The sequence below is a fragment of the Ictalurus furcatus genome, chromosome 24 (genome assembly GCF_023375685.1).
Source record: "Ictalurus furcatus strain D&B chromosome 24, Billie_1.0, whole genome shotgun sequence".
NCBI lineage: Eukaryota > Metazoa > Chordata > Actinopteri > Siluriformes > Ictaluridae > Ictalurus > Ictalurus furcatus.
Genome location: NC_071278.1, coordinates 13,828,987 through 13,849,508, shown reverse-complemented (window position 1 = coordinate 13,849,508; position 20,522 = coordinate 13,828,987). Strand labels below are relative to the sequence as shown.

The window sequence follows — 20,522 nt, the reverse complement described above, 5'->3', positions numbered from 1 at the left end:
TTTCGTCCGTTGTAACAGTAATACAGTACTTAATATAGTCCGGGTTGTACTTGCAAATGCATTTTTCTGCCTTCAAAGTACGAGTTTCTGAATTGACTACATACTTTTTTTTTTTTTTAAAGGAGGGGTTTTTTGTTAGTTTTTGTTGTTGTTGTGGGTTTTTTTTTCTTCTTCTTCTCATTTTCCCAGACACTGAATTGTGTTCAGATTAGCAAGGTGCATAGAGTTAGTGTAGAAGTAAGAGCAGCTACGTAAAGAGATCTTGATTGCGGTCTATGATTGGAAAGCTAATAAATGACGTCAGCCTTTTACTTACGGCCGTTTGCGTAAACCTGGAGATATTAACAAGATTCGACGATAGCGGTCACTATTGCCCTAAACATTGCAAATATACAGTTCTAATTGGTCATTAGCACTCATGACAGAAAAGATCTCACGACCCAACAAACAATGATCCCCAGTGGTTAATCGATTCTAATTTAGAGGATAGACAGTCTCTTTTCAAAATTTGTTGAGCGCTCCAATTACACTACACACCTCAAGATGAAGCCTACAATTCAGTAGTTGTGCTCACATCGTCAGCAACTTCTCTGCATCTCTGTTTTGTTGCCTTCACAGTAGTTAACATCAGGGCACCAGTTATTTCCTGGTGACAATGCTACTGCCAAAACCCTGTATCGGTTACCAAAAGTGGAATAAAAGCGCAGGTGTTTAAATGAACCGTCTTTCCCCACCTCGCCCTGTGCTTACTGTAAACACTGGAGCGGGAATTCTCTGTGGATCTGCTGAGAGATTTACTGAGGGATGCAGTGTGTGTATGTTTAAGCGTGGGAGGAAGAATGAGAGGCAGGTGCTACATTTTTGTGGAAGTGTCAGTTCTGTACTATATGTATCTTTATCCAGTGTGACCTCTTAACCTTTTAGAAACCGTGATATCTCAGATGACTCATCAATACTCAGTACAGGAAAGTGTCACCAGAGGAGCCGTGACGCTCCAGCTGTGTGTGTGTGTGTGTGTGTGTGTGTGTGTGTGGTTAAATAACACACAAAAAAACTCTGACAGACAAGCCTGTGTGTGTGTGTGTGTGTGTGCGCGTGTGTGCGCGTGTAGGTTGGGCATGTGCTAGTCTGGACATTTTATTCCCAGGCGGATGCTAGCTCAGGGGTCATTTACAGTAAATGCAGCCAACAGTCTTTTAATATTTTGGCCATGTGTCAGCAGTCCTACATTTTAAACAGCATGATTTATAAGTAACTCCAAGTATTTTTAAAGTATTTCTCAATCTTATAATCATATAATTATTACTCAAACGTATAATCGTACATTTAGACAGTATTGACATTCAATGGATCTCGATAGTTTATTCATTCCAGGCTTCTGTTGATATATTTTCAGCTCTGCAGTTTTATTTGACGTATTACTGAATGGATTGTTTGCTTTAACATTAGGTTGAGAGGGTCTGTCCATGTGGGTCTGTCCATTCTTCACACAAAACTATATACCTATTTCTCTTAGTTTATTGTAGTTGCTAAATAATAAAGAAACTTAAAAGGTTACTATTAAGATTTTTAGGGGTTTTATTATTTTTGTCCTCCGTTCTCAAGGGAGTGAAGGAATTCAGACCCCGAAGGACATGCTTGCTGTGCTGTGTGTTGCTATCTGAGAGTGATGAGAAGAGATTGTGAACTCATGTCACACCTGTGCTTGTCCATTCTCCAGGAAGACATCTTCCTTTTACCCAGGAGCTTATGTTTATTTTCATTTGGGAAATGTACTGGCATGCAGGGGCGAGGCTGGAAGTACTAAACTCCTGAGAAGCTTACACTAGGCCCTTCCCCACGGTACACTCCATCAGTCTCTTTAGGCTCACGCTGCAGGCTCCTGGTATGTTCTGGGCCCTGGATCAAGCCCTGTCCATTTTGTGGTATCCTGCCATGTTCTGCTGTCATGTTCGACTAGAAATATGGCACATGCTACAATGAAAACCTCTTATGACCTTGCCTGTATCATTAGACAGATGTTGGTAGCTCGCGCTCTCTCTCTCTCTCTCTCTCTCTCTCTCTCTCTCTCGCACACACACACACAGGGGAGGAATAGAGAAGTGGTGGCATCTCTAGCTCTTTTGAAGCTTCTGAGACTCTGATGATCACATCTGCCCTTTAATGATTTCATATTTCAGTCCTTCTTTGCACAGCTTCAAAAAAAGAAAGAAGCAGAGCATGCTGCAAGTGCACTGATGGGTTTCCTTGATGTGTAAGAAAAGGGTGTTTGAGAGGCATGCAACTCTTACAGCTCCTCATCTAACAGGTGTTTGGGGTTTTTTGGCTACCGCCAAGTGTGTTTGATGACGTTCGCAGTGTGTTTGGAGCTGAATTGATACTTTTCCACGCAACACTTAGATATGCGCGAGGTGCCTTCTGCCTTCTTATACCAGTACCCAAACACCACACACACACACACACACACACACACACACACACACTTCTGTAAAATTATCTAATAATAGATTACATCGGATGTGTTGAACGCAAACACTGAACTGTGTGTGTGTGTGTGTGTGTCACTGCAGTGCACTCGGGCAAGCCTTGTGTTCAGCTAGCACTCTCGTTTGTTCACGTCTTTCACTCTTCCGTTTCCTTTTGTCTGACAGGTGCATTCGACTGTGCATGGTTTCGCTATATTGCGCGTGCGTGCGTGCGTGCGTGCGTATGTGTGTGTGTGTGTGTGTGTATGTGTGTGTGTGTGTGTGTGTATATATTGGGTCGTGTTGAAAGCTCGGGCGCTTAAAAAAGCTGTCACAAACAGAACAAACTCAGGCAGCTCAGTTCCTCGAGCTCTCATTCCCGGTAAACTCACTCAGCCCTGCAGTGCTGCTGACTCCTGACTCCTGACTCGACTCTCTACCGACTCTCTCCTCACGGATCCCACGGTAAGCAAAGTCTGGATGTTTTGAATGGATTCAGATGATTGTTCAAACTACATCAAGAAAACGTGGCATTTATTTATAAGAGTTCTAATCCAAATTCACTGCACGGATTCATTAAAAATGATACCAGTCTACTAACCCCTCATCACCTAATCTAATCTAATACTCAACATTATACCGTACAAGCATAACTAATGTCGATCTAGATCTTATTGCGATTTTAATAAGCTAGAACTACAAGACCTGCTGCTAATATGCACCATTTTAACAGGATGTAGATGCTTTTGGTTCTGTGGGCGGACAAAGTAAATGGTTAATATGATGAATATTTCAGTATTTCACTGCTGGAAAAAACCCAGTGGAAACATGTAATGTGTAATAGTTTTAATGGTTATAATGGGAATTGTGCTGGTTTTAAAGGAAACTGTAATGGTCCCTGTTGGTCTCTACTGGTAATTTGTTGCCTTCTATTGGTAGCATGTTATGTCTAGTGGATACCATTAAGGACCAGCTAATAGTTTTAATTGTTAGCTGATGGTTAGTTGTAGTGGAAACCATTAGAATGTGTGATGGTTTCTATTGTTTTTTTTGTTTTTTTTTCATCAAGGTTGGACTGCGATCATGAAGGAGTCTTTGATCGTTTGTTTTTCATGCTAAATGAAGGTTTAGATTTGAACCAGGTTCAGATTTGTTGGGTAATGTGTTGAACTGAGTGAAGTGGTCACGTGGGCTGTTATCGGTTACCCTTTTAGTAGTTAATCTTTTTTGACTATATGTAGGTCCGGTTATTTGTTAATAGTCTTTAAAGTCAGTGAAGTCAGGGTTGTCTTGTGTCCATGTTAAACAGGGTCTTTGGGTTGCTTTTTACAGAATGCAGCTGCTCGGCTCGGTGTGCGTCACGGCCATATAAATATAGCACGCGCCGGCCATAATCCAGAATGCGACTCCCCCCCACCCCTTACACGGGGCTTCACTTCAATCACACCGTTATTACGTGTCTGTGCGCGCTCTTACATTCTATTCCCTTTTCCTGATCACACAGTCGGCCGGTGTATCATATCTTTCACAAGATCTCACCGCAGCACACAGAGAATTTTACTGGCTGTGGCACCTGTTGACTTCCCAGAGAGAGAGAGAGAGAGAGAGAGAGAGTATGGAGGTGGTGTGGGTCTGTGCGTGTTGTGAGATATCAGAGACATAACAGTGGAGGTCAGATTCAGTCTCCACATGACTTCCTAGCAGTCCCGTGTTAGGTGACGTCAAAGTGCTCATATGTACTTCTGAGGTTTTTAAATAAAAAAAATTTTAAAAACCCTACTATGCAGCTTGATAATATTTGTGAGATGACTCATTTCAAGTATTAGGTCAAACCACGGAACAGTCTGAATCTCGAGGAGTGTTCACTGTACAAGAAGCAGTTAAGCCAAGTTATAGACAAAAAATGGATTGATGATTCATGTCAAAAGGGTAGAGAAGTTCCAAAATGCAGCGGGTCTAACTGAAAATATGAAGAAGAAATGGAACAAAACTTTTCTGTGTGAGGGCAGCGTCTTCAGATGTCAGATTTCAGATGTCTCATTTGAAATCAGCCAAGCTTTGTAACCTGTTGTTCAGTACCAGAGCAAGAAAACACTGATTCATTATTAAATGTATTGACCATAGGTACAGGATTTTTTTTTTTTTTTTAGAGTTTTTTTTCTGATTGTTGCAGCCAAAAATACGTGATTTTGTTGCGGCTTTTTCAAAATTTGCGATGCAATTTGTGGAAATGTTTGTGTTTTTTTTTTTTTTGTGCAGAAAACTGTTTGAATTGCCAAAATTGCAATTGCATGAAATAGTTTTGCACGGTCTTCCACAGTGATGTTTGTTGGTAAATTAGACTTTTTAGCTGCACTCATGATCGACGCACGTGAATGGAAGAGGGTTTTGGCTGAATGCGCATTGTGATGACGTTACATGACACGACTTGGCCAGGGTTGAGAGGGTTACTTTACAAATGTACTCCGTTACAGTTACAAATTACTTCATAAAAAATGTAATCAGTAACGTAATCCAGGTCTCACAATATGAAAGTAATGTAATCTGATTATTTTTGGATTACTTCAAGGTCACATATGTAAATAAAGTCAAGAGAAAAGCAATATGATCTAAAATACTTTCTAAAATACTTTTAGCTTATTTTAAATCTTAAAAACATGTTCAATGTTTGGAATTGTTTGAATAAAATAAATAAATAAATGAATAAATAAAAGATCACTGTCACTGATGAGGGTAACATTACATCACATAAGTTAGTGTGACCATATTCTGGTTTTCCAAAATGTGGACACCTTTTTTTCATGTTTTAATAGCGTTCAAAACAGTGTTACTATAAATGCAGACTTTAATACACTGAAAAAGACACACTATTAGCATCAGATAAATATATATAAATTCCTACATTCTTTTAAATGACCATGGAATAAAATAAAATATAAAAAATATCTGCCCCTTCTGCCATCATTTACACATTTGAATGGCCATGTAATATGAAGCAATGTGATAACATGAAATTAAAAAAGACCTCATGTGGGCATGGGCATCGTTTCGACTCAGGACAGCTGTCATTTGCTGTTATTGTCAAGCAACTGTTTGACTCCGTACACAACAGTGCTTAACCTTCACATTCACTGAGAGTAGGATGATGAGAGGCAGGAATTTGGCCAGTAGTTGCTGCAAGACTTTTATAATCAACCAACTGGTGTGTGAGAAGGCAGAAATTACAGAGAGGGGTTAAAGCAATGCAAACCTGCACATACATAATGCAGTATTAGACCATAAACACATCATAATGAAACTAAAGACGAATCCCGGACATTTTCTCTAATTTAGAAATCCCAGCCTGATGCTTTTTTATAAGGTCTGAAAAAGAGGACGTGTCTGGGGAAAAGAGGACATGTCTGGGGGAAAAAGAGGACGTGTCCGGGGAAAAGACGAGATGTCCGGGGAAAAGAGGACATGTGGTCACCCTAACAAAATCATTTCAGAGAACAATTTGTGTTAATTTCTACCAAATTACCTTTGCACAAAATTTATTTGCACATGCACCAGGAGGTTGTTGTGAGCCATGACTGGCGAGAGAGAACCATACCGGAACCATAATCAAGCAGCTGTATATATTGTGTTATATCAAAAGATTAATGTATTTGGTTTTAAATGAAAAAAAAAATTGTAATCCTGATAGTATTCCCATTTTTTACAAAATGTACCTGTAATCTGATTACTTTGGTTTTAGATGTAACTGTACTGGATTACAGTTACCAGTTTTTGTATGCTGATTACGTAACGCAGTTACATGTATTCCGTTACTCCCCAGCCTGGTGTTGGCCTAAATCTGCAGAAAAATTGCAGTAATTTTGAAAAATTGCAGGATCCTCCAAATATATGCAGAGTTTACTTGATTTTGCATTAATTTCTGCAATCGCAAAATCCTGGAGGGACTGATTGATGTTCTCAGTTCTGGACTGAAATAAATATGCCATGCACACCAACATATGAAAAGAGATCACTGAAATCTTTACACATTGGTTATGTAGAGTTATGTCTTTGAGAAACACATGGATTTATTTGTTGCTTTGCAGCAGGAATGGTATATTTGTTTAGGCTCTTTACACTAATCATTTTTGAGTTAATATTGACTTTGCTAGCAAACTCAGTACAATGCTGTGGGAAAGTCCCAAAACAGTAATAAGAAAATAGTATGTCAAAATAGTATGACACCAGTTGTTGATTCATATGGTGAAGAAATATTTAGAAGGAAAATATGTAGTTTGTCATGTAGCCTGAGTCTCACTTACACTGTATGTTAATTTCAGCCATCTACCATCACACTGATTTATAATAATGAATCTCTTGCATGACGTAAGCCGATTGTCATAATATAATATTTGAACTGATATCTCTCTCTCTGTTTGAGTCTCTGTTGGTTCTGGATGTCTTTTTATTTCAAAGCACCACACTATCACAGATGTCTTTTTCACACAGCTCCATCGAAGAAAGGAAGAAAGGGAATCCATTAATTTATCTCTTGACTCAGGAGAGCAAACAGCTGATGTGTTCAAGTTCCACTGTCAGTTATGGGATAAATGACTGGTAGCTTTTTCAACTTGTGAGACTTTAAGTGTCAAGATGTGTGATGTAGAAACTGAAGAGAAAAAGGTACTCCCAGAGTCCATCACGGAGAGGGGGACAACACCTACGTGCTGCACTGTGGAAACGAAGGAGGAGGATCACCATGGCAGCCATTCAGTGGAGGAGCAGGTGATGAGGATATGCTATGTCCTGATTTTTCAATGTTGTGTCTCATAGTGTGGCTTTAACCTTCCTCCTCTATACCTCCTTTATTCTTATGAACATTATTTCATTCTTCTCCTCTTCTCCTAAACAGCAGAAGACAGACGCATACCAAGGGAAGCTTAAAAGAAATCACAAGGTGGGCCAGCAGTGTGTGTACTAATAAAATTTATAATAAAATCCTTTCAATATTTCAATATAAATGTTCTACATTTAAAATGATTACATACTGTGCTTTTGCTAAAGAATAATACTGTAGATACAGGGTGTTTTCACACTTGAGTCCACTTTAAAGGAACCGAACTCGGACTGCTTGAAGTGGACCAAGCGGAGAACCAAGTGAAAAATAACCCAATTCTCTTCACGTTCACACTGTCCCTGTCCCTGGAAGAGGACTCGGATCCTTTTTTGGTCCACTTAAGAAGTAATTGGTTTTCAGACCTCTTTGTGTTCATACTGTTGCTTTTTTTGGGTCCAAGTACTCTTGCAGTGCTGTGCATTGTGGGTACAGCAATATTGTGCAAGATGGCTGATCCTAAACATTGGGTTCACGCAGGGGTTTGCACCACGTAATATATGGCCATATATTTCTGCCATAATTTTGTCACTTTAACCCTGCACTGCAAGGCGGTCCGGTTAAATCCTCTGTCTTTTAGTTTTGCTCAAAACTGAACAAAGACTTGAATTTCTGTAGGTGGTTGACATTTGTTTCTTAATACAGTCCTCCTCCCAAATTTGAAGAAGTGCAGCCATTTCCTCATCTGTCCCTAACATCCCTCTTCCAGCAGAAGCAGCCATGTTGAATAGCACGATTTCTACAGAAGTCTGGACGAGAATTTGCAAATGGAAAAATCAATTGAGCCCAGAGCAATTAGTGTTCACAATGCATGTTTTTAGTGAACCATACGCTAATCTGAACGCGAACCGTACTCAGTCCACCTGCCAAGATGGTCTCTGTTCGGTTTGCTTTAAAAGGTTCTGAGATCATTTGGAGTGTTCAAACATGGGCCAAAAATCCAGCAAACCATGCTCAGACTCCTGAAAAGGACCAAGTGTGAAAACACCCTTATTGTACAGAATAATCCTGTTAGATATACTGTAACAGAGGTGAAATATCCAATAAACAAGACTCTTTTCACTTATATTACTGCTCAAAATAATTACTACAGAACAGTATGGCTGTGTGGCTTTGCAACTCCCAGTGATGTGGCTCAGGTGTGTTTGGATTTCGAGAGACCCTCTTAGATAATGTTGAGATATTTAGAAAGCTCTGCATAGGTTAATGGTTGACTCAGTTCCAGCAGCAGTTTGGTAATTAATAGATCTTTTGACTTATTGAATAAGCCTATTAAAATATGCAAGATTGTCTCTGGGATTTGACATGAAGAAAAGTGATGTAGAAAATTTAATGAGTGCTTTACCAATATTGCGCTTATATCTAAACCTATGAACAGAAGTAAAGAAGTAATGTGCATTATGGAGGGTTATGGTCTTGAATGTCTGCAAGTGGATTTGTAAATAAAAGTATATATTATGTGCTGTTTTAGTCATTGTACATTTTACTTCAGGCCAAAGGGAAACTAATCAGGAGTGCAGCTGTGTGTGATGATGCTTCACCCACTGAATCAAGCAGCAAGGTAAGAGCAAAAACACAGTATCTCCATCATGTTTAGTCTAGCTCTCAGGTTGATAGTGGGTCTTGCAGGTGTACCGCCCTGACATACCAAGAATGACTGATTCATGTTTTCTGTGAAAAGTTGCACTCCGACAAACCACAAAATCTACAGCAGACAGCTGACATGCTTACATGTTCCATGCTTGCTTAAAGGGAAATAACCCAGAAGACTCAATATTGCAGAAGTGTCCCACATACTACAGTTTTAAACAGTATGTTAAAATAGTACACGACTTTCCAGTATTAGTATCTATAGTGGTATAGTGTTTTAATATACCATTTAGCACTATAACTACGTAGTACTGCCTAACTATCCTTTACACTACACTGTAAATGTATTTCAATGATCTAATCGTACGTCACTGGTACATCACATTACCATCACCAGGCCAGCTAGTGCTAAAGATGAGTGACACACCAAACTGTGAACAGACCAGCTAATGTCTTAATTTCTGCCAGCTATGATGCTATGTGTGAGTAGCGTGATAGAGTGAGTGACAGCACCAAGTATGTGGTTGTGTCCTGCAGGAGTCTAAGGGTGAAAGTTCACTGACAGCCGACACTTCAGAGTGTGTCGAAGAGCAGCAGGAGAAATGCAATGATGGCAACAGCATGAAAAAACCAAGCTTATCAAAAGGTCGTTTATGTGTGTATGTGTGTGTCTGAAAGCATGTGTTTGTGTGAGTGTTTTTGTGTTTGTGTGTACGCACATGTCAGAGAGAGAGTGAGAGAGAGTGAGAGAGAGTGAGAGTGTGAGTGAGAGTGAGAGAGAGAGAGAGAGTGAGAGAGAGATTGAGAGCATGAGTGAGAGTGAGCAAGAGAGAGTGAGAGAGAGTGTGAGAGAGAGTGAGAGAGAAAGAGAGTGAGAGAGAGTGAGAGAGAGAGTGAGAGTGAGAGAGTGTGAGAGAGAGTGTGAGAGTGAGAGTGAGAAAGTATGTGTGTGAGAGAGAGAGTGAGAGTGAGAGAGAAAGAGAGTGAGAGAGAGTGTGAGAGTGAGTGAGAGAGTCAGAGTGAGAGAGAGTGAGAGTGAGTGAGAGAGTCAGAGTGAGAGAGAGAGAGAGTGAGAGAGAAAGAGAGTGAGTGAGAGAGAGTGTGAGAGTGAGAGAGAAAGAGAGTGAGAGTGAGTGAGAGAGTGTGAGAGTGAGAGATTGAGTGAGAGAGTGTGTGAGAGAGAGTGAGAGAGTGAGTGAGAGAGAGAGTGTGAGAGAGAGTGAGAGAGAGAGTGTGAGAGTGAGTGAGAGAGTGTGAGAGTGAGAGATTGAGTGAGAGAGTGTGTGAGAGAGAGTGAGAGAGTGAGTGAGAGAGAGTGTGTGAGAGAGAGTGAGAGAGTATGTGTGTGTGTGAGAGAGAGAGAACAACATATCATTTATGTTGATCTGATTTCAGTCACATGAGTTTAAATGAATTGTATTTGAATGTGTTTCAGAATCAAGTCTGGAGTACACAGACTCAACAGGCATTGATCTGGAAGAGTTTCTGATTACTACTCTAAAGAGCAGCCCCAGGTAGTGTGTGTGTGTGTGCGTGTGTGTTTGTGTGTGTGTGTGTGTGTGTGTGTGTGTGTGTGAGAGAGAGAGAGAGAGAGAGAGAGAGAGAGAGAGAGTTGTGGCTGTCCCCATTTTCTTTCTCTTTTTATTTTGTTCTTATTAACAGACCTTGTCATATTATTTGGTTCTGGCCTGCAGGGACAGATTGATGCTGCTGAAACTGGAGCAAGACATGACTGACTTTATGACAGACAACTAGTAAGATGATGCCAGCTTTCTACCATTTAATACATTAAACATATTCATATTAAAATACATGTCCTGCTATTCTATTGCAGCTCTTATAAGAAGTTTCCTCAGATGTCATCCTATCACAGGATGCTGGTTCACAGAGTTGCGGCGTATTTTGGACTAGAACACAATGTGGATCACAGTGGAAAAGCTGTCATTATCAACAAAGCCAGCAACTCCAGGATGTGTGTTTACCAGACGTGTTTGGAAGTTTATTTTAGTGTAAATGTGAGTGAATATAATGAATATATTGATGTGTTTTGTTTTGTTGTTGATTTTTCAGACCAGAGCAACGGTTTGCTGAACATGTCCAGGAGGAGAGAACCGAAGAAAAAAGGTCAATTCTAAAGAGAGACAACAGCCAGGAGAAGGAGGACAGTCAGGTACACACACACACACACACACACACACACACACACACACACACACATGCACGCACACACACACACGCACGTGTTCTTTATCAAAAAGATCACAAACGTTTCGTGAGAGCCCCATGCAGATGTAGAAGAGCCTCACCTCAGGCCAACTGTTCCCTTCCATCTTCTGTGAAAAGTTGCACTTGAACACAACACAAAGCCAATAATTGTTTGCTGATATGCAAATCCTGTATGAAAGGAAATAAGTAAGAAATAACGAGTGCTGTTATACTGCTGTTAAAATAATAAATGGTGGTGTGTTTTGATGCACCATTTTGAAGCTGATGATATTTTATTCCTCTTATCCTTTTATTAAAGAATGGTGCTTCATACTCTTATCAGTTTAGATTGACTTTTTTTGTTGTCAACGTCCATGAAAAACATTATAGCAACCTGTCTTGAAGACCGTGGGGGAAAAACCTACTGATTCTGGAACGTCCTTTCATAAATTTCACCATATCAATGATTATATGATTTTCTGTGTTAACTATCACACCTTTTTAAATCCATTTATTATTAGGTTTAGATTGCATTAAGAGTCCCCTGTAGAAGTCCCTGTGAATGAGTTGTTCCATCCATCCATTCTCCATGTGGCTTATCATACACAGGGTCCCAGGGGAGCCTATATCAGGGAACTTGGGGCACAAGGCGGGGTTCCAACCCATGTCAGGGCACAATCACACACATTCACACACTATGGACAATTTGGAAATGCCAGTCATCCTACAACGCATGTCTTTGGACTAGGGGAGGAAACTGGAGTACCTGGAGGAAACCCCCGAAGTATGGGGGGAACATGCAAACTCCACGCACACAGGGATTCAAACCCCCAACCCCGGAGGTGCAAAGCGAACATGATAGCCACCATAAAGAATAATGTATTGCAACCAGTAAAAGCCTTTTGCATCTCAGAGCTGCTTTAATGGAAAATTAATTAACACCTTCTGACCAATCAGAATCGAGAATTTTACAGCACTGTGGCATAATAACCTACAATATCAGGAGGTGGCAGTTGTAAGAACCAGCATCACAGAAAAGGTGTGTATTTCAAACCACACACCATTTTACGAAATAGTGTGTAAAAAGGTCCTATTTGGAACCTGTTCAGTTTCCCCCAGAGAGACAATATGAAGAAAACCTTAAGATTCTAAATGAAGATTTTTTATATAAGAGTATAACATAACCTGTAATAATAATAATAATAATAATAATAATAATAATTGACTATTTTTTACTTATTGTGGTAGTGCGTGATTAGCAACAGAACCAAACAAATAAGCAATTATTCAGGCCATTGTGAATCTGTTTAGATATCTGTTCGGAAATGAAACACTGTGCTGTTGCACAAAAACAAAAGTCATAGCTATCATGTAATCCACGTAATGGAGGTTAGGACGGATGCAAATGCAGTTAAAGACTTTTATTTGAGAGAGACAGGCAGACAAATCCAAATCATGAGACAAGAGCGTGGTCAAAAACAGGCAATGGGTCAGGCGATCTGCAAACAGGCATAAACGAGGCGAGGCAAGAATCGAGAAGGAGAAACTAGAAACAAGATCAAAGTACATGGATCAAAACAAGCAACAGGGTACGAATGCTTGGTATGGTGATAACAATCAATACTTCACAAAGTCATGGTGTTCAAAGAGTGAGTGTGAGATTGGCAACAGGTGTGTGTCATTAGAATTCCCGAGAAGGTGAACGTGTGTGGGGGAAGTGTAGTCCATGGTGGCCATGTTTGTAGGCCGCAGTGCAGGATGGGAAATGTAGTCACTGGTTTGCTGTGATATGACAAAAGCTGCAGCAAATATGCTGATAGTTAACGTTGTTTGCTTTGGCTGATTCGTTTTTTCTTCTCCTGATGTTTTTGACTAAGAAGCCAATTAGAAGGTTCTCTCTCCTGCCAGCCTCTGACCGATTCAACACACTTAAGCCGACTAGCGGTAATGTGTCAAACTATGGGCAACATTTGGCCACCAACACTCAAAGGCATCCCACGGCCAACAGTCAGCTCAGTGTGTCACTCGTTATCGACTCTGATGGTTGTATTTTGGTGTATTTTGTAGCTGAGGATGCCACGGCTGAAGGAGCAAATGAGGAGCAAGTCTTTCGAGGAGAGAGAAGAAGAGTATCAGAAAGCCAGAGAGCGAATCTTCTCTCAGGATGTGAGTGAACATAAATGTCAAATACACTCAAACTTCAATGTACACACCATACTTAAAATATCCTCTCTCCCTTTTAGTCATCCTGTCCTGCTCACAGTGTTTACATTGAGACCAGGTAAATATCATTTGGTATCCTCTATAAATGTTTGCCGCAGTCATCACGTTCCCATTTGGAAGCTAAACTGTACACACTGTGCCATCATTCCATGAAATGTTTGTTCCATTATTAACAGGAACTTTATTATTAACAAGGAGGTGAAGTGTTAGATGAAACCCTGCAACCGTGTCACAGTCAAAGCACGGATATCTCATGTTACACTCTCACTCTCTCCTGCTCTCTTTCTCTTTCGTCCAATGTCTGCAGAGGTCCAGAGGACTGCTGTAATATGTACAGTGAGACGCAACAGAGGAGACAGCTCTTTAGGTTAGTGTGAGAGACATAAAGTACTTTGAATTGATGCGTGTCATTTTGAAGTCCACACTTCCTGGTGTAAGATATTTAAGGACATGTAATGGCATTACATGAAATACATTTCGGCTCACTTGATATTAGGGCTGGGTGATCCTGTCGCTTCTTAAAAAAACAACAAAAAACAACACATACACACACACACACACACACACACACACACACACAGGACCCCTTAATCAGGACCCGAAGAGAGAACATTTATTTCACATATGGTTATCTGGTTTCCACCCACCTCCCCAAATATATACAAGTTACTAAACTGCCCTATGTGTGAATATGTGTGTGAATGTGTGTGTGTGCATGGTGCCCTCCATGGACTGACATTCCATCCAGAGTGTATTCCTGCTTTGCTCCCATTTTTGTGACTCCAGATTCACCAAAACTCTGACAAGACTAAAGCGGTTCAAGAGGAACGAATGAATAATTCTTGATGTCTATACACTATATGAATTCATGTCCAAATTCTCATTGAGGAAATGGCATTATTCACCTTTTCATTTTTACATTATCAGCATCAATATAAGTCTGTAAGAATTCTGTCAGTTACAAAGTCATTGTCTATCCATGCCTCCATGTGTACAAACTGCTGTTCTCATGACAGGAAAACAAACTTTTGAACACTGTAATGATGAGGGTTTTATTTATTTATTTAATTTTTTGAGTTTCTGAGGTTCATAGCCTCTGTCTTTAAGTTATTCAATAGTTTTGTTTCCAACAGTTGGTGGCAAGTCTTGTAAATTAAACATCTGGCAGAGGATCTGTGAGATTATCAGGTTGTTGCACACTGGGCTCAATGGCCTAGTAATGATATCAGTCAAAAATCCATCTGAATCCAAATTTTACTGTGTCTCAAGTCACCTACTATCTGTCCTAGTATCCGAGATTAGAATTAGTGTGTCCCAAATCGTAGTATGTTCAAATGAGTATCCTAAAGGTACCCGGATGGTCTACAACCCCAATTCCAAAAAAGTTGGGACACTGTGTAAAATGTAAATAAAAACGGAATACAGTGATTTGCAAATCTCATAAACCCATATGTTATTCACAATAGAACATAAAAAATATATCAAATGTTTAAACCGAGTAAATGTACCATTTTAAGGAAAAAAATAAGGCCATTCTGTATTTGATGGCCGCAACACGTCTCAAAATAGTTGGGATGGGTTGTTACTAATAAGTGTTACTAAAAAGAAAGAGCTGGATGAACATTTTGTAACCAATTAGGTTAACTGATAGTTTTTCGAAGTGTGGAAAGAGTACATATTTTACTGAATAGTATAATCAGGCGAATTGAGACGCAGAATTTGTGTGTATTCTATGCAATATTAGTTTTATTGACTCAAAAGTGATGTATCTTAGAGAGTAGCATAGCTTGTATCTGTACCTGCAGGGGTACCAGGGATGGTTCAGGCCGGCTGTCAGGCAGCAGACAGAGCAGCTTTGAGCTGGATTGTCACTGGAATGACCCTCGACCCTGGAGCAGCACTGACTCAGACAGTTCCACCTGGAGCTCTAAACCCACACACACACACTCAGACAACAATCCCAAACTCTGCAAGCCAGGTACAAGAAATACTTTATCCACAATGTGCCCCAATTTTAAAGGAACTAATTCAACATATAATAATAGTATTATAATGAAGCATATTTTTTTTATTGTTCCAGTGACAGAACCTGCAGCTAGTAACAGTTCTGCCTATGTTCTGGTGCCAGCAGAATCCTCCATACTTCCTGGGACTATCCTGCTCAACCCAAACACGGGTATACAGACATACACTATGCACATGCTAAAACATACATATCAGTGATGCTGAAAGACTGAGCATGTGTCTGATGTTTTAGGACAGCCATATTTGAATCCTGATGGAACTCCAGCTGTTTACAATCCACCAGTGAGCCAGCAGCCGCTGAGCAATCAGCTAAACACAATGCAGCCACAGGCCCCGCCCCCTCCCCAGCCACAGCAGCAACCAGTGATGAGCCATTCTCTTCCACAGGTAGAAAGAGCTTGCCAAAGTCATAGTGCTCATTAATAGACCATATACACTCACCAGCCACTTTATTAGGAACACCTATGCATATGCTCACTCATGCAATTATCTAATCAGCCAATCATATTGCAGCAGCGCAATACATAAAATTATGCAGATACAGGTCAAGAGCTTCAGTTAATGTTTACATCAAAAATCAGAATGGGGAAAAATGTGATTTCAGTGACTTTAACTGTAATGTGCTGGTTTGAGTATTTCACAAAATGCTGATCTCCTGGGATTTGCATTGCTGGAACTTAAGCAGCTCTTCCAGTAAACCAACAGCCTTAAGAACGGACCACAGCACAGTCGATCAGCAAACAGAATAAACCAGACAGGACAAAGGCAAAAAATGTGAAACAGTATGGTGAAATTCAGAGAGCCAAAACAGGCTCAAAAAGACTTGCTATAGTCAGGTATACCAGACAATGCTGAGTGTATACGTCGCAAAACATGAATGGATGAGAGTCTCTATTTAAAGGGTCCATGTGTGTGTGGAGGATTGGATGCAGGTGTGTTCAATCAGAAGCTTGGTAACTGAGAGCATGTGAGAGTGTGTGCATTCTAGAGAGTGTAGTTCAAGGCGGCCATATTTGGAGGTTGTTGGGATATGGAGTGAGCGGAGCGCTGTGATGTGACAGTGATATTGCTTTTACACAACAAAACGTTTAAATTGAGTAACTGACATTTCAGACACAATATGGGCAAATATTTAGTTTATTTTCAATGAACAAAAAGTTCCCAGAGAAGCCACAGATGGATATAGTGTTGCATGTTGCCATGCAATGCACACTGTAGTAAGTGTAGTAACAGTTTTACTGTAAAAACTATCGCTAACATTGGAATTTTAGGTCATGTACACAGACAAGCGGAGTGACACAAACAGTGAAATGTACCCGTGCTGTTATACTTCACATCAACTAACTGTTATATTTAATAGATTTATTGATTTTTTTTTATTTTTTTAAATTACATCTACTGTGTACTTTCTGTCTCACTGCCTGAACTCTTCAACAGATTACAGGGTTGTTTTAATATCTCTGCTTATTGTTCAACTATTCATCTTAATATATATATATATTATTCAGTAACTACTATGAATTATTCAGTAACTAGAGTGAACTTATAGATATTGTATGTGATTATGATAGTGAAGAATATACAGGATAAGTCAGGACCCACTAGTGGGTCCTGGGAGTTATATGTATTCATATGTGTTTCCTCATTATTAACAGTTTGAGTGATTTTCAACATTCCTTGTGACACTTGTGACTTGGTGTTAAATAAAATTATATTTCCTTTTAATGAAGTAGCAAAAAGGATCAAACAATTATATTTGAGTGAACATAAACTCCATGTCCCACAGGTTCAGTACTCGTCTATGACGTACCTTCCTCCACAGCAAGTGTTAACGGTCTCTCCCTCACAGTTCCACACCCCAGAGCAGAGTGTAAGTGCCTAAGTCGTCGCGTCTAGATTTGTACATATTTGCAATGAGTATTATGAACTCTGTTATTTTATCATCACTGATATATTTACAGTGAACAGAAAAGATGTTGTTCTCTCCACAGAGGGACGACCTTTCATCTCAGTTCAGTCACATGACATTAAACCAACAGTCTTTAGGTGAAACATCAGACATGTCCACCTACTACCTGCATGGAGCGCCGCCCACACACAGCTACACACAACCCCAACAGAATTATGCCCAGCCCTACCCTGCAGATAACTATATGAGCTCAGGAATGACCCTGGCTATGCCTACAGCCTCGCCCACACAAACCTGTGGCCAACAGAGCAATCAGGTGCTCAAATGCACTGAATTTCCCTCTTCTTTTTTTTTTTGAATGACAGCCTATTTTGTATCTACACTCGTTGGCCTTGTTATTAAGTATAGCTATCATATAGGTTCACTGTAGCTATATGGTTACTGACTGTAAGCTGTTTGTCAGCCCCTCTATAATCAACCATCAGTGGAAATGTGCCACTACTGAGCAGATAGCATTTGGCTGGATGATCGGTCTCAGCAACAGTGACATGATAATAGCATGTTAGGAGGTGTAGCGGTGGTATGAGAGTATCTGGTGCAGAAGTACTGCTGAGGTTTTTAAATGACTTAGTTAGCACACCTGGGTTGAGAAACAGTCCAACAGTCAAAGATATCCAGCTGATGAAGGTTGTGCAATGAAAAATGAGCTACAGCTTCTAGCTGTACAGCTACAAGGTGTAAAACAAGGTAGGTGTGTGACTAATAAGTCTACACGGTGCTAAAAATCACTGATGCATATACATCAGTGTAATACCGAGTGTCACAATGCTGAGAATGGACCACCAGCCACATAATATGTAGACAATAGTGTTCCTGTGGTGGTGCAGGTGGTAGAGAGTATCTGACACATTATAGCAACAGATAGTATTTATTAATCTACAGTCAGTAATCAAAAATATCTACAAAGTTGTCATATACAGCATCTTTAGCTCGTAACATGGCCAGTGAGTGTAGCAACAACGACGTTGACCTTAAAAAAGTTGCCTGTTCAATGCATATCAAGTGTCATCTGAAGTATATTCTTCTTTCTCCAAGACCCCCATGTATAGTTATCCTGGTCAGTGTGCCAACACACCTCAACAGTACGGACCAGCCAGTTACAACACACAGATGGGTACAGGTAGGAAATGTGTTTGTGTTACAGTGGGTTACAGAGTTACATACTCTTAAGATTGCATGATATTATTAGGAGTCCTTAATAATTTTGCTAGTTCTGTTAACACAGTTATAACCATAACCACTCTTTTTTTAAATTATTATTTATAAACTGTTAAACTGTTTTCTGTTAAAGATAAACAAAACATCAGAGCACTACTGATCAGTAGTTCTAGTAATTTTCAAATGTACATACGCAGCAATATACACAGCAATAAGCAATTGTACAACTCTGAAATGAAATGAGTTTTCTTTAGAGCAGTCTGAAACTGTATTAATGAAACTGTATCATTATTATGCCATACTATGATTTACACTTGCATCTAAGCTCAGCGCTTTTTGCCGGTCATATGAACCACAATGTTCATCTCTCATTCCATTTTATTTCCTAACTCATCTTTTGTAACGTTGTGTTTAAAGCTTTTTGAATCAAATTCCCTGTCTCATACTCTCTCAGTCTAGCTCAGCTTATGTTCTACTTTCATTAAGACTTGGGTAATTTTCTAACACCTACAATTTAGTGCAAGCGAAACCCTTACCAGAGGAGGGCAGTAGACAACCACTGCTTTTACGACTTTAATCAGCCTTGACTGAAACTTTGCCCCACCTCATTTGCCTTCTCATAGGATATGCTGCTCTCTTAACCAGTCAGCAACAAGCTTACTCAAACATGGTGGGAGCTCAGGTATTACCACAAACACAGAAGAGCATCATGGGCTCCTACCCTTCCACATCATCCTATCAGGTTAGCATATGAACATCAGGCTGGAGTGCAGTTACAGCTGAAACACCTGATATTACACAATAAGTTACACATGCTAATCATATGTCTTATTTCTCTTTCCAAGATGGCCCCACCGTTGCAATCCTACCCCTCTACAGTGTTAGTCTCCAGGCAGGCTGGGCACAATCAGAGCACAGGGCCTTCAGCTGGAGTGTCGGTTTACTGCAACCCTCTGAATCATTCTCCACCTCCACCTCTCAGTGTCGGCATCACCTGCCAATCAGCCGGCTGCAGAAATACATGCAGTAGAACCCAGAACCAGTGTTGGTACTAACACATACACACACACAAAAATATAGCATACTTTAGAGGAGGGTCTGAGAACCATGATGCAGGTGAACTGTAGCCTTGGTATTTTACCAGAGAAACGTCTCTTTATTTATCTCTCTCACAAACACACACAGATATATAAGCACCAGAAAGAACCAGTATTTTTTTACTCACCAGCTGCACACTATGGTGTTTGTTTAAGTGTCAATCACTCCGTAGCACAACCTCCATTCAGAGCAGCAGCACAGTGCGGGCACGTCCAGCCTTTTCTGTTTTCCGCATGCTGTTTGATTGGAAGAATTCTTTTACATACACTGACATGTGTGAATATTTTGTGCCAGTTGCGTCAGAAATGCTGTGTTTATTTGCATTTACCTCTACTACGGCATACAAATGTATAATAATGTGGTTATTAATATTATAATAAAATAGTTATTCCATATCATGAATAAAACTCATTTTTACTTCTACTTTCAATACGATTTGCCACATTTTTTTTGTCAATGTCCACTTTAACACTAAAACATCTGCCTGTTGCCTCATCGTTAAATGCGACCCGGATTTAAATGAGTGTACACTCCAGCACCCATCTCATGCTTGTAAAGCTAAAAGAAAGGCTTCTGCTTCCCCACCCACACTCCCAATCAGGCAGAGATAAGAAACTTAGGATGGAAGTTCAACTCACAGACCATATGAGTGACCACATAATCTCCCAAAACAGGTTTAAAATGAACCAGCAGTAAAATGCACTTACAACTGTAACACAGTAGTTAACACTAGTAATCAAAGAAACCATACACAAACTCAAATGCACCTTTACTAAGGCCTTTTACTGATTAGGGAAAGAGCTGCCAAATTAAATCTGCACAGAACATAGCCTTTAACTCAACACAGCTACTGACCTAAACAATGAAATCTTAAATGTTTCTTTCTCAAATATTCAAAAATACCTCTTTTTTTGGGTTG

At 40.0% G+C, this 20,522-nt stretch overlaps 1 protein-coding gene across 3 annotated transcripts; it reads left to right on the top strand.

Annotated features, from left to right (window-relative positions):
- Positions 1 to 2,535: 2,535 nt before the first annotated feature.
- Positions 2,536 to 20,033, top strand: arpp21 (cAMP-regulated phosphoprotein, 21). Of its 3 annotated transcripts, XM_053613238.1 has the most exons (20): positions 2,539 to 2,930; positions 6,951 to 7,226; positions 7,354 to 7,398; positions 8,828 to 8,896; positions 9,463 to 9,571; positions 10,361 to 10,439; positions 10,620 to 10,679; positions 10,760 to 10,897; positions 10,996 to 11,095; positions 13,198 to 13,296; positions 13,374 to 13,411; positions 13,661 to 13,720; positions 15,159 to 15,331; positions 15,434 to 15,529; positions 15,611 to 15,765; positions 17,165 to 17,248; positions 17,370 to 17,603; positions 18,383 to 18,467; positions 19,129 to 19,247; positions 19,351 to 20,033. In XM_053613238.1, the coding sequence occupies exons 2-20, from the start codon at positions 7,095 to 7,097 to the stop codon at positions 19,558 to 19,560; spliced, it is 2,085 nt and encodes a 694-aa protein (XP_053469213.1). In that variant the 5' UTR covers positions 2,539 to 2,930; positions 6,951 to 7,094; the 3' UTR covers positions 19,561 to 20,033. The 3 variants fall into 3 exon arrangements, with proteins under 3 accessions (XP_053469212.1, XP_053469211.1, XP_053469213.1); XM_053613237.1 differs by having other exon boundaries at positions 2,536 to 2,930; positions 7,357 to 7,398; positions 15,159 to 15,529; XM_053613236.1 differs by having other exon boundaries at positions 2,537 to 2,930; positions 15,159 to 15,529.
- Positions 20,034 to 20,522: the final 489 nt, after the last annotated feature.